Source organism: Gymnoscopelus microlampas, assembly GCF_963454915.1.
Source record: "Gymnoscopelus microlampas genome assembly, contig: SCAFFOLD_64, whole genome shotgun sequence".
NCBI classification, from domain to species: Eukaryota; Metazoa; Chordata; class Actinopteri; order Myctophiformes; family Myctophidae; genus Gymnoscopelus; species Gymnoscopelus microlampas.
In genome coordinates this window covers 8797-24112 of record NW_028155631.1, presented here as the reverse complement: position 1 = coordinate 24112, position 15316 = coordinate 8797, and the positions used below count along the sequence as shown (strand labels likewise).

General features: G+C 42.1%; 1 protein-coding gene across 2 annotated transcripts; it reads left to right on the top strand.

Annotated features, from left to right (window-relative positions):
• Positions 1-2055: 2055 nt before the first annotated feature.
• Positions 2056-13959, top strand: LOC311041354 (deoxyribonuclease-1-like). 2 transcript variants are annotated; one of them, XM_084086266.1, is made up of 9 exons: positions 2056-2191; positions 2819-2957; positions 3424-3524; positions 4860-4943; positions 11939-12039; positions 12431-12543; positions 12826-12989; positions 13149-13242; positions 13760-13959. In XM_084086266.1, exons 2-9 carry the CDS (start codon positions 2820-2822, stop codon positions 13808-13810), a joined length of 846 nt encoding a protein of 281 aa, XP_083942392.1. In that variant the 5' UTR covers positions 2056-2191; position 2819; the 3' UTR covers positions 13811-13959. The 2 variants fall into 2 exon arrangements, with proteins under 2 accessions (XP_083942392.1, XP_083942391.1); XM_084086265.1 differs by having other exon boundaries at positions 2123-2191; positions 12823-12989; positions 13760-13953.
• The last annotated feature ends 1357 nt before the right edge of the window (positions 13960-15316 follow it).

Genomic DNA, 15316 nt, shown 5'->3' with positions numbered 1-15316 from the left:
TCTGGCAGCCAAAAGGCGATCTTCAAACTAGATATTTTTGAAACAATTTGTTTTTCTTCCAAAATTGGAATGCAAGGGTTAAAGTGGTTACATACTGTATTCTGATGAAAGCCTGGATAGGAGCAGGTAGCAGTCCTGACACAGGCATTAAAGGTGGCGAGGTCCATTCGGTGGTTGGGATTTTCAATAATTGGGTTTTATCAGTACAATCAGTGCTTCCACCGCACGTTACATGAACCAGCTAAACTAGTTTTTTGTTTGGCAAGGTAGCTTCTAATAGTTTCCAGTAGCGTGAACCGGTATTCTAGACCATGCGTAGGTGTGGTGTAAGATATGTTGAATGGAGAGAAAAAATGAGAACGAAAACAGATACATGATGAGTGATTAAGGGCATGCAGGATTTAAAGGAATGCAGCGTTATAGTGTCACAGCTAGTTTTATGCAAGGGCTCCTAACTTTGATCAGAGGTGAGCAAAGTTTGATAGGTGGTCTGATGGTAATTGCGGACCCCTAGGCTGCGGATCAAGGGTTTTCATGAACAAAACAAAACAAAAAACGTTTCCAGTACTGCACTCCCTTTGCCTTGGTAAATAATAGCTCCTTCAGAAAAGATGCCATGCCATGTGTTTTTTTTTTGTTTTGTCTTTGTCTATTTTCATGCACAATTTTCCGCTGTAGTCAATAGTCAATAAGTCCTTTTGCACACCTACTTCAATGGACAGGTGCTTCGGCGCAAGCAGTCATGAGAAGGGCAAAAAAGGATCCGGCTCACTTACTCACTTAAAGCCAAAAAAGGTTTATTAGAGGTACAACGTTTCGGTCGCTCAGACTTTCATCAGGTTAGGTATTATGTTATACCTGATGACGATCCGAGCGACCACTCCAGTGATGCTATGCTCATTTGAGAAGTGGTTGCTCTCTATTTTAATGACGGCACGTGCACGCGCCCGCGCACGTGCATGTGCGCGCCCTCCCGTGCATGCGCATTAATGTTCCCTCATGTGCTCAGTGTGCACTGCTCACAGAACAGCTCCGACCAGCATTATAATTATTAAATGTGCATAAATAGTAGGACACATGTTTGTATAGGAAATGACTAGTTTCAGTTTATTTTTTGTAAATGTTGCCTTGAAATAGAGAAGCTGAAAAGGGTGGCAGGATGTAGGCTATATAAAGAAATTATGTCAACAGATATGGTGGAAAAACAAACAATGTTTTAAATGTAGTCAGTTACATTGTTAATTTAGTTTGTATTTACTTTTCTAATTTAAGTTAATTCAATTAAAGACATTGTTGTACACACAAACACAAAAGCAAAGGAGAGGAGAAAAAAGGAGGCAGTGTGTGTGTGTGTGTGTGTGTGTGTGTGTGTGTGTGTGTGTGTGTGTGTGTGTGTGTGTGTGTGTGTGTGTAGGTGTGTGGGGGGAGGTGGGGGTGAGTGAGTCAGGGTGAGACAGAGGAGAGGAGGGCGGGATGGAGATACGGGGGCAGACAGAGTTTTAGACGAGGGTGAGAAAGATGACACCTCCAATCTTATACAGTGTATGTGAGGACGTAGTTTAACACACCTGACGACCTGAGCTATTGTAATGCTAAGTATTGTATTGTATATTGTATTGTATGCTAAGTAACCCCTGGACCACTCTATACTGTGTGTATATACATATATATATATATATACTGTATACTGTATATATCTTTTTTTTTTTAACAAAGTGAAAAAGGTGACACAAAAGTAACACAAGAAGTGGCCAAAGAAGTGGCTTGCAAAAGAAAAGAAAAGAGAGAAAAAAAAACATCCAAAATGTAGGCTACGTAAGTATTGTAATCAAGTAAATGTGCATTTACTGTCCACCACTGATTTTACCGGGGATCAATAGTTTGTAGAGGTTTGAAGTGGTTAAATAACCAAACTAAACACCGTTTTGTCTTTTGCATTACACACCTTCTTAAGCCTTGCTTTCAGTTTCCGCCAAGGGGAAACCACCGTTGCTACCTCAGTCCACATGTCATGCAGGTTAAAAAGTTCCGCCTCCTGCACACTTCCTCGTACCACAAGGATCTCATTTCTGTCTAGGAGAAACAATAGAAATATATTTTGATCTGGCTTTCCTCTGTGTAGAGACATTTTGGGTGCTGCCTCTGAAAACTGACTGGATTCACATTCATTGTGCTTTCTCTTCAGAAGCAGGTAACTATGGCAATTGATTATTTTAATCTGCGTAAACAAATGCAATGCAATGTTCCTAGTCAAATATTTGTTTCAAAACATTTGTAAAGCAAAATCAAGAAAAAAAAGAAAAGTAATGTGATTATTTCACATCAAAGTATTAATTTGGTGATGCTTCATTCATAAAGGTTTATTTTCGGTCAATTGATTATTGGTTGATATGAGTATCTGTTTTCCTTTGATATTGTGTACTAGTGTCTGTGGTGTCTTGTTGTTTGTTATATGTTGGTATGTGTGTGTGTGTCTTGAAAAATTCAATAAAAACAATTGAATAATAATTCATAAAGGTTGATGATTTGATTAACGGTGAATAATCAACCTTGCTTTGAAAATTACACTTTATTGCTGTGTTATATTTGCGTTCTTTGTGGGTGTACTCATAAACAGCAGTTTAAATGAATGTCAATTAATAAAATTAGATAAACAGTCCCGGTGTGTACCGACCTTTAGGCTATTCAAGTTTTATGTTACATGTTACTTTGCACAGTAGACTCAGTATTAATTTATACCTAACTGTAACTCTGAGAGTGTAACAATTCGACCAGAGTTAAATTAACTCTTACCTGAACTTATCCCACCCCACCCCAGGATGCGTTTAGTGTGTTCTCTGGTCCTCTTGCTGGGTGGGTTGCAGCTCACCTATGCTCTGTTGGTGGGAGCCTGGAACATCCAGATACTTGGAAAGACGAAGGCCAAGGAATTTGAAATCATGAATGTAATCGCCGGGGTATGACACAATGCAAGCTTTCACACTATTTATCTGTGCAACCACATTTGGCAAAATAATTGACCTGATCGACCCGATGACACATAACCTGGCTACTGTTCATGTTAATGAAATAAAATGTGTATTTTTAAGTTTAGTTATTTTTTTTTAAATGTAGCCTATAGCATGTTTTATTATGCTTAAGTAAGTAAGTAATGAGTAATTGTGCTTAATGTTGAACACTATCTTACACTGTCGGGAACCTAAGCTTAATTAACCTTAACTCACAAGGCTACACAGTACTGTAAGAAAGTAAACTACAATTTTACAATGACATGTACATTTTACTGTTTTTGCAACAAAAAAATGCATCATTATATTTTCAATCAGCATTTTATGAACACAATTGAACTAAACTCAAAAGACATGACACATCAACAAATGGGTAAAACATTTTTCAAGGTTTCCTTCTAATTTTGTGTTGTAGTTTGCACAAGAGTATGACATCATTCTGATCCAGGAGCTCAGAGACCAACATCCTACCCGACTTAATTCTGTAACCCAGACACTGATGAACCTGGTCAACAAGTAAGACCATCACTGTATTTCAGTGATTTTCTTTTTTATAAATATTTTAAGCCATTTCTAGTTTTAATTTATAGCATTGAACAGTCTTGGAAAAAGTCCTCTTTTTCCCCCTTTTTTAACTTAAAGGACGACTTCACCGATTTTCAACCTATCTTCATATAATTGGTCCTCACTAATACTTGTGTCTCAGAGGAGGGCTGTGGCCATTTTAGCAACCCCAACGCATTCTCACTCCCAAGACAGCAAACGGGTGACGGCTTGGGTCGGATTTGACCAAATGGCAAATGTTTGACGTCTCGGGGGTACCCTCGACGGCACATGTTGACTTGGGGGGACAATGATTTATGATTCTGTCCCTATCGGGACGTAACTCGGACAGCACTAAGTCGGCTGAAGTGGACTTCGCAACGTTTGGCACTGAGACTCGCTCACCTAACAGCTCGCTGGGTGGTGCCTCTTGTGGCTCAAGTCCGCTTTAGACCGTTTTTTTTTGCGCAGCAGTCACCCTTTTACGTCTTGGGTTTGAGAACGGCCCTTCTGCATTCCACGAATGCGGAATTGACCGGGACGGCATCAAATGACGTGAAGGGGAACCTCCCTCACGTTTGCCGTTTGGCCACATTTGTCCCAAATAGTCAAATAGTACTATTTTGGAGTGAGAGTATGTTGGAAACCCACATACCAGTGTATTCATCGCTGGCGAATCCAAGCTAAAAGACACGACAGGCTTTCTTCTCATGGACACTTCAAACCATGGCCATTGACAGGAATCGAACCCTTGACCTTTGGGACTAGGCTGGCACATTAGCAGCACTTTACGAACTGAGCTATTCGATCCACAGACAGACAGCATTGAGAAAGGAGCACACAAAGATGTTTTTTCTTCCTTTTTTGATGAAGCCATGCCTTTTACAATATTATTTGGCTAATGAAAGCTTAATTGTTTTACGTACAAACTTCTCTTCAACTGAGATTTTCAGATAGTGGTCCATAGAGTGTGTGTAGAACGTTTCACACAAATTGCTGAAAACTCCGGGCAGAAAAACTGGTTTAAGTGTCTTTCAAACTGCACAAAATGGCAGAAGATAGAGATAGATATGCAGAAAGGGAGAGAGAGAGAGAGAGAGAGAGAGAGAGAGAGAGAGAGAGAGAGAGAGAGAGAGAGAGGCAGGCAGGCAGGCAGGCTGGCAGGCACTGAGGCAGGCAAGAAATAAAACAATGACGTATATAATGTGCATGTGCAATGACACCTGTATCTGCAACTGGGTATGTGTATGTGTAACTGTATACAGTATGTGTTTGTGTAACTGTGGTTGTGTGTTTATTCATCTCCAGAGGACCTCAACAGTATAACCACATTTACAGTGAGCCACTGGGTATCAGCTCTTGCCACAAGGAACGATACCTCTACATCTACAAGTACAGTAATACATGTATCACTCTGCAACTACACACTTATGAATGAATTTGCATAATGATCTAGGGTCAAGGACAGGTTATTGGAAAAAATATATTTCAAATAAATGTAACTTGATTATTTAACATTAATGAACCGCTAGAAGGACAGATATTTTTTTTTGTTTAAACCCCCAAGTATTCAACAACAAAAAAGAAAAAAGAGAAAATGGAATACCTTTTACCAAAATAATACAACAAAGCCCCCCCCCCCCCCCCCACACACACTTTTTGTGTATTATTTTTTATTAGATTGTCTTGTATTAAGAATACTTGATGTCAGGGCCTTCGCGGGCCTCACATTTAGGCCCCAACCTTATATTGTTCCAATTCTTCTCTTTCTATCTGCCTGGCATTTGCGTGGCTCAAAGTCAAGACACTATTGCAGCGCTCTAATTCATCATAGTCTTCGAACATTTCCTTTGTCATCCCTTTTAAATAGTACATTTCCTCCTCTCGCTCAAAGTTAATTAAAATAGTTCAGTGTAAACAACATTATCAGTTGTTCCCTCATCATTACCCTCAATGTAAACTTTGACAGCGCTGGCTCTCTTTCCCCTTGAGAAGGCTGTGTAGAGTTGGCCATGAGCGAACACAGGCTGAGGTAAGTAGATGTGCGCTCGGCACCTGCTTGCAGGTTTCTAAGCAGCATGACTGGGGCTCTTAGTTTCAGATTATGGTCAGGGAGTCCAGAGGGTGTCAGTGAATTTAGGAATTCCACAGGCAGTTCTTGTAAGAGATATTTATGAACCATGATGGCGACCTGGCCTAATTAATGCTCTGCACACACGTCATGCGAAGTCCGGCCTCCCTGGCCACTCCTCTCCTCTCGGCTCCTCTCCTCCCCTCTCCTCCCTCCCCGCTTTGCTTTGCGGCCCTAACCTCTAGTCACATCCTCCCAGCCTCGGTCATGTGATAAATTCAATTCAATTCAATTCAATTTTATTAAAGTGTCAAATCACAACAAGTTGTCTCAAGACACTTTACATGTAGAGAAGAGACCCGACAATCCCACCCTGAACAAGCAATTTTTGCGACAGTGGCAACGAAAAACTCCCTCTTAACTGGAAGAAACGTTAGGCAGACCCTAGGTTCTAGGGCGGGGGCCTTCTGCCTCGACCGTGTCGGGGGAAAGAGGAGAGAGAGAGAGAGAGAGAGACAGAGACAGAGAGAGAGAGAGAGAGAGAGAGATACAGTGCAAGTAGTAACAGTAACAATAGTAGCACATATAATAGTGTAAGATATATAGGATAGTATAATATAGTACAGCAATAATGTGTATGTAGTATATAATGGTATAATATAAGAACGTTAAGATAATATACAGTATATATAGTATAGTGGTATAGTGCAGTGTAGTAGAAATCCACGGTCGTGCTCCATGGAGAGGCCCGGTCCGCAGTCACAGTCTTGAGCTGCAGCTGGGGGTCCGTAGTGACAGTCCATGGACCTGCGACGTGGGAAATAAAAGAAACTCCGGGGAGCGGGTCCCCGGTTGTATAATTAGTGGCAGGCCTTACTAGAGCGTGAATCCGTACAGGGTTAATTACGATTGTACCATTGGGACACAAACCCACACAACCAAAGGGAGAACGAGAAGAGAGAGGACGAGAGGAGAAGGGGGGGGGGGGGGGGGGCAGGGGAGGGGAGAGAGGATAACTATAGGGTGACTGAGTCTATACACTTCGGCTATAGGCTTTATCATAGAGAAAGGTTTTTAGTCTAGTCTTAAATATACAGGGTGTGTCTGCTTCGCGGACTGAGACTGGGAGAAGGTTCCACAGCTGAGGTGCCTGAAACTTAAATGCTCTGCCTCCTGATCTAACTTTTTTGGGGTTTTCTGGAGCCGTGAACATTTTTTCATACTGTGGGCGCAGTGGTGTTCTGGTTGGTTTATAGGGCTCGATGAGTTCTTTGAGATATACTGGCGCCTGTCCATTGAGAGCCTTGTATGTGAGGAGGAGAACTTTAAACTCGATTCTGTATTTAACCGGGAGCCAGTGCAAAGAGGCCAATGAAGGAGTGATATGGTCTCTTCTTCTGGTTCTGGTCTCTTCTTGAAATTTGTTTTATGTGGGACTGAAAGGACATGTCTTGGTCAAATGTGACTCCCAGATTATTTACAGTGGCCCTGGAGGTCAAGGTAATACCATCTAGGGTAAAATTCTCTTTGGCTAATTTATCTCTGAGGTGCTTAGGGCCAAGTACAATAACTTCAGTTTTGTCCGAGTTGAGGAGTAGGTAATTACGGGTCATCCAACTCTTGATGTCTATAAGACATGCTTGAAGTTTAGCCAGTTGATCTGTTTCATCTGGCTTCATTGATAGATATAATTGTGTATCATCTGCATAGCAATGGAAATTTATAGAGTGTTTCCTAATTATCTCACCTAAAGGAAGCATATAGAGTAAATAGTATTGGTCCAAGTACAGAGCCTTGTGGGACTCCGTATTTAACCTTTTCGCGTAGTGAAGGTGTATCGTTAACGTTTACAAATTGAAATCTGTCAGACAGATAGGACTCAAACCAGTTCAATGCAGCACCCTTAATGCCAACCAGATGCTCAAGTCTCTGCAACAAAATATGGTGATCAATAGTATCAAATGCAGCACTGAGGTCCAACAGAACCAGTACAGAGAGAAGGTTATTATCGGATGCAATCAGGAGGTCATTTGTGACCTTCACCAATGCCGTCTCAGTGCTATGGTGTGCTCTGAATCCTGACTGAAAAGCTTCAAATAGCTTGTTGTTATGTAAAAGGTCACATAACTGCTTGGCGACTGCTTTCTCAAGGATTTTAGAGAGAAATAGGAGGTTCGATATAGGTCTATAGTTAGCCAACATGCCTGAGTCGAGAGTAGGCTTCTTGAGGAGGGGTTTGATGACAGCTACCTTAAAGGACCGTGGTACGTAGCCCGTCACCAGAGACATATTGATCATATCGAGTAGGGATGAACCAACCGGGGTCAGGACCTCTTTAAGCAATCTAGTTGGGACTGGATCCAAGAGACAGGTCGTTGGTTTGGAAGATGTGATCATTAAAGTGAATTCGGAGAGCTCGACCGGGGAGAAACTGTCCAAATATACACTGTGTCGTACAGCCACTTCTGGGGATATTACGTCGGAGGGCGGTCCGGTAGGGGCTGAGAGTAGTAGGTTATCAATACTATCTCTGATAGTATTGATTTTACCATTGAAAAAATTCATGAAATCATTGCTGTTAAGGGATATAGGAATACGCGGATCAGTAGAGTCATGACTTTTTGTCAATTTGGCTAGAGTGTCAAAAAGGAACCTATGGTTGTTTTTGTTTTCCTCTATTAGAGAAGAATAATAGGTGGCTCTGGCATTGCAGAGAGCCTTCCTATATATTTTAAGGCTGTTCTGCCAGGCTATACAGGATTCTTTCTGTTTGGTTGAACGCCATATCCTTTCAAGCTTACGTGACGTTCGCTTGAGATTTTTAGTTCCAGAGTTATACCATGGGGCTAGCCTCTGTTGCTTTATTACCCTCTTTCTTAAAGGAGCAACAGAGTCAAGCGTTGTCTGAAGGGAGCCTGTGACATTATCAACAAGGTGATCGACCTGAGAGGGGCTATAAGTATAGAGATCTTCAATTGTGTTGGAATATACTGAGTTGATGGCTGATGGTATTGCTTCCTTAAATTTGCCCACAGCAGTATTGGATAGATTTCTACCAAATACATTTTTGTCCAATGGTGAGTAATCAATGAATGTAAAATCAAAAGTTATTAAATAGTGGTCGGAGAGGTTCTCATTATATGGGAAGACTATGAGATGTTCAATTTCAATACCATAGACCAAAACAAGGTCGAGGGTATGGTTGAACTTGTGAGTAGGTTTATGTACACACTGAGAGAAACCGATAGACTCAATTAATGTAATAAACGCTTTACTGAGGCTATCGGTTACTACATCCACGTGGATATTCATGTCGGCAGCCAAAATGATTCTATCAGAGTCTAGGACTAGGCGTGATAGAAACTCTGAGAATTCAGATAGAAATTCAGTGTAGGCCCCAGGAGGGCGATACACTGTAACAAATAATAGAGGCTGTAGTGATTTCCAGCTTGGGTGCGAAAGAGTGAGAACCAGACTTTCAAACGTTTTGTAAGTCAGCCTGGGTCTGGGGCTGATTATTAGGCTTGAGTTGAATATGGCTGCAACTCCACCTCCAATCTGGCCGGTGTCTCGGGGAATATGAGCATTTGTGTGACTTGGTGGGGTGGGTGGCTGTATTTAGAGAGACGTATTCTTGCTCACCCAGCCATGTTTCGGTAAGACAAAGTAGATCAAGATGGTTGTCTGATATGATTTCATTTACCAATACACCTTTATAGCGTAGAGATCTAATGTTCAGGAGTCCACATTTAATAATTTTGTTTTGTGGCACTACTGCATTAATTTTGATTTGTGCCAGGTTTTTATGCACAGCTCCACGAACCCTTGGTTTCACATGCCTAGGGGGTCGAGTAGTTTCAATTGTTCTGATTTGTAGGGTAGGTGGCTGCTCTGGTGGAAGCACAGAGGAGCGTGTAGGACTGCAACTCTGCTTCCTGGTCCCAACTCTGGGTGGTCATAGTTTATTGATAAACTCGTCTATATTTCTAGAGATGAGCGCCGCACCATCCCAAGTTGGATGTATGCAGTCTCTCCCCATCAGACCAGTTTTCCCCTCGAAAGTTTGCCAATGATTTATAAAGCCCACGTTATTATCTGGACACCACCTTGATAACCAGCGGTTGAATGAAGACATACGGCTGTACATCTCATCACCAATCATATTTGGCAGGGGACCAGAGAAAACTACGGAGTCCGACATTGTCTTTGCGTATGTGCACACAGACTCAATATTTATCTTTGTGATCTCTGATCTCTTACGTCGTGTGTCATTGCCACCGCAGTGGATTACAATTGTATCATAACGTTTATGTTTAATTTTAGCCAGCATTTTTAAATCTGATTCGATGTCGCCCGCTCTGGCCCCGGGGATGCATTTGACTATGGTCCCTGGTGTCACTAACTTCACGTTTCTCATTATAGAACTACCAATAACCAGAGTTGTATTCTCAGTGACATGCGGAGGGGGCGTGTCACAGAGTGGGGCTGACGTCTCACTGCTAAACTCAACGGGTGTAGCAGCGAGTGGGGAAAATCTGTTTGAAACGTGAAGTGGTTGGTGTCCCGTGTGCTTTTGTTTATTTCTACGCTTACGACCAGGAGCAGTCACCCAGCCGTCTTGGGTCGTAGGGTGCGTGTGGGGACTATGATCAGTCACGGTCGGTGACCGTGGCTGGTAATGTCCCCCTGTTCCCTGTTGCACGGGAGCAGAGGCTAGGCTAAAGTGAGCACCACTAGACATGGTTTCCTCTAGCCGCCAGAGCCTCTCCTCCAGCGCTGCAAATACACTGCACTTGACACAAACATCCGTACATCCAATAAAGGCGTCGGAGCTGTAACTATGCATGAGACATACAGCACAGGAGCGAGGATGAGAGCGAGACGGGAACCCGGGGGGGAAGGAGAGGGGGAAGGAGAGAGAAGCCATCGCCCAGCAGCCCAAAGTAGCCGCTAAGCTAAAGCTAAAGCTAGGCTAACTGTGAAGCCAACAGCCAACGGCAAAGTTAGTCCTTTAGCTAGACAGTCAGCCCAAGCAGCGATAAAGTCGCCACACAGTAGAGAGATAGGGTAGTAGTTAGCAGTGATAGTGTGTGTTCAAATCACAACAATACAATAATATCAACGTTAGCGTCTTGCGCAGCTAAACGATGTACGTCTCGCTAGCGTCGCAGACAGTATAGGAAGTGACGCAACACGCTTACCGTCGGGGCTACGTCAGGGTTGCCAGTCAGTATCATCAGTGAGGTCATACAAAGAGGTCATACTTCCTGTATCTGGTTGCTATTGCAACCTGCCAGATCAGGCTGAGGGTCTGATAAGCGAATCAGAGAATCAATCAAACCGAGAGTCCAATCACTGATCGAGGTGGGGTAAGATGCCTAAAACATAGCCATAGCTCTGATCAACAGTCTGTGACAGGTCTTGGAGGCATGTGGAGTGATCCTGTGCTTGCGAATCGCTGCCGAACTTTGGAGCTTTTTCAATTATATAGTGGTAAGATATTATTTGTTTATGTTCCCTCATAAATGATATGTATACGGATACATGAATGAAATGAATTTATTTATGTATTTATTTCTTTTTGGGGTCGAAATATCTGTTAATAACAGGAACGTAAAACATGTGAAAAAACATTGAAAAATGTACTTAATGAGGTATTGTCTTAACATGTTTTGACTCAATAAAGTATACAAGTCCTTGCCAATGTGCGCAAGTTTGAAGTTGGTCGGTCCCATGTATGCACATGATCATACAGTATATGGGCATAACGGTTGGATCTGTGGCTCTGGACAACCGGATCTCCATATATGCCTATATATGGGCATATCAGGGTTTATGGTTTTGTCTGAGTCATAGTGACATGCCTATATATGGGCGTATCGGGTTTATGGTTATGTCTGACTCATAGTGACTTGGCCATAGTCCGCCCACCGGCCCTCCCATTAGTCAATTTTAATATAGGATGTAATTATAGGTGAATTTTCCAAAAAAATCAAGTGTTTATACTTTTGACGACAGTGTCTCCAATAGTGTGCAACACTGTCATATTAAAAGTATAAAACACACACACACACACACACACACACACACACACACACACTCACACACACACACACACACACACACACACACACACACACACACACACACACACACACACACACACACACACACTCACACTCACACACACACACAAAGTATATGTATGCAGAGACAAGGGTTCTGCCCGAAAGAGACATAGACACAGATATTCACATGATAACCATTAACCATAACCCTGACCTGATTCATTTGTGCCTCTTTTCCATGTTTTTAGCACTGCCACAGTGTCTGTAGTTGGCAACGGCTACCAGTACCCAGATAACAATGTCTTCAGCAGACCACCTTTTGTCGTCAAGTTCAGTTCCAACATTGTTGGTAAGTTGCCCGATGTGTGTGGTGTGTGTGTGCGTGCGTGTGTGTGTGTGTGTGTGTGTGTGTGTGTGTGTGTGTGTGTGTGTGTGTGTGTGTGTGTGTGCGTGTGTGCGTGTGTGCGTGCGTGCGTGCGTGCATCTGTGTGTCTGTGTGTTGGTGTGTGTACTGCTATGTATGTGAGAATTAAATGTGCTCATGAGAAAAAAGCTGATAAACAGCTAAAAGAAACGCACATCCCAGACCTACTAGGCTGGGTGCTGGATCAAAAAGTTCAACATTTCAGTATTAATGCTCCCATATGCAACTTATTTGGTGACGTTTTGAGTGACCAGGCCCTTCTTGCTCTGATGCAGTCTCCAACCTCCCTCTCCTGTACCCCTCATGTCTCCTCTAGCTACGCAGTATGTGTTGATCCCCCTGCACTCCAGACCAGACTTTGCTGTACAGGAGATTGGTGCTCTGGTTAATGTTGTGGCCGCTGTCAACGCTCACTGGAATAACCTAAATGTAATTAATCTACGCACGCACGCACGCACGCACGCACAGTTCATGTGGGTAACCAGTACATGTCGGAAAAGCGGAACGAGGAGTGCATGGGAAGCCGGAGCCATGGCCAGGTCTCTTCGGGCGGATTCAGACTGGGTCAGATTGATTCGAACCATATATATATATATATATATATATATATATATATATATATATATACTGTATGTATGTGAGTGAGAGTAAATGTTCCTGTATATCCTATATGCTCTCTCTCTCTCTCTCTCTCTGCCATCTTCGTAGCAGAACATACTACTGCTGGGTGACTTCAATGCAGGCTGCCGCTATGTCACCCACAATAACTGGGCACTGATCCCCCTCCGCACAGACGCAAACTTCCATTGGCTTATCCCTGACAATGCTGCCACTAATGTGGCATCTATCGAAGGGACAGGCTGTGCTTATGACAGGTACGTACTGTAGGAGTGCACACACACACACACACACACACACACACACACACACACACACACACACACACACACACACACACACACACACACACACACACACACACACACACACACTGCACGATTGAAATGAAGAACTTGTCATGTCTCTATTTCCAGGATTGTGGCCAACAAAGCCATGATGATGAACAAACATGTTGTCACTGCTGACGTCTTTAACTTTGCCGCTTGGCTGGGCATCAACCAGGATGAGGTAACTGGATCTGAGCAAATGTGATAGCATTATTAATGTACATGCACAGCCAAACCCCCACAAAGATTATACCATTGATTGATTGAATACTTTATTAACAGTTGCAAATAGTACAGTGGTACCATATTACACAGAGTGCTGAAAGGATAACATAAAAAGCCAGAGGGGCTTGTTTCCATTGTGGTCCTGTGGTCCATTCATAGACACAGCCTGCTCCTGGTTAAGGTTTTGCATATGTGCATAAATGTGCATTAATGCAAATATTTACTGTTTATTGTAAGTCACTCTGGATATACAGTAGGAGTTTGTGTCTGTTAAATGCCTAAATGCCTCGTAATTGTGATTCAAGGCAACAGAACAAATCAAACATTTAATAGATTAAATCCAAAACATTGTTGGTATGTACATCCTCCGAAAGTGATATAGTTAGACAATTCTATGCGACAACGCCAATGTATAAAAAACTGTAAAAAGACATTCATAATTCATATAAACTTCTCAATTCTCTTTCCCACAGGCATTGCAGATCAGCGACCATTTCCCTGTGTGGGTGAAGCTGCAGCCCTGAGCCCAGCTACAGCAACCAATCAACACTCTTCACTGAATTTGAATTGATTTTGGTCTCTTTCAGTGAGGAAATGCTCAATGATCATGATGCAATGAATTATATGAAAATAAAATTCAATCAAATTAACTGCTGCAAAAAAACAAAAATTGTCTGGACCCGGTCCATGTTTATGAGGGACATGCCACAATGTTGGAGGAATTACATCAAAGGTGTTGAAATTAATTCAGACCATTGTTTTTGTTAACTATAATAACATTATAATAACATTAGAGTACACCATTCACAATGACTTGGTTTCATACATAGAGTACAGTATCTTCAATTCCATCATCCATGAGTAATAGAAAATACTTTAATCACACCACAAGAGGGGGCCAAGCAAGGCAATATGCAATATAATTATGCAATATGCAAAACGCAACATGCATTATGCGCAATATGCTATAGAAACAGAATAGACTGAACTTTAGAGAAAAAACCCATGGCATGCAATTAACACATGTGCATTGGAAACAGCTGAGCATAGTTCTGAGGGATAATGGATATCAAATATCTCTTTTTTTTATGTAGCTTATAATGGAGATTTGAAACCTGTGTTAAAATTCAGTCATCAAGGCAAAAGTTTGCCAAATGTTCTATCTACACAACAGATTCTAGTATTCTAATTAGGCTGTAGCTTTTGATCACCACGTGGGCAGTTGGTTTAGCTGGGGCCAGGAATCAAACCTGTGACCTTCTGTTCACCAGACGGCATCTCTACCCACTTGGCTATGGCAACCCTGTTTAAGACTGCTGATAAGCATAACGGTTAGTGTTACACACTTCAATGAAGGAATGACTCCATAGCAGTGTGATTTGAGTTGTTCATCCCTTTTACTGCAACAAGACAATTTAAACACATAAAACATGAATTAGACAACTTTTCTGTCCAGTCTGCTTCATTACAATGACAGGATGTACTGAATCCTTCTCTTTGACTGACCCTTATACAGTAGCTGGACATAGACTGAATCATACATAAACATAAATATCATCACATTAATACAACAATAAGTTTTACACAAAATGACATAAATGGCACCAAATAGTTCTGTTCCAACATAGTATTACTATTATTGTGGGTAGAATTAATTAATTATTCACAGCTAGAGTCACACAGTAGCAGCTTGGGGGCTCTGTAGTCACTACCTGGAGTTAGCCTTAGCTGCTAAGCTAGTAGGCTAAGCTAAGCTGCTAAGCTAACCTGCCAGCATGGAGGACAATTACTACTAAACAAACATTGTGGAGTCAAAACGGCCAACCTTTCCACCATCAAAATACCCCATGGTCATATTCTACTTCATGTGTCTCAGTTAACCCACTTTATCATATCTCACCTGCAACAAGACAATTTAAACACATAAAACATGAATTAGACAACTTTTCTGTCCAGTCTGCTTCATTACAATGACAGGATGTACTGAATCCTTCTCTTTGACTGACAGACACCTGTAGCGCTCACTGGAG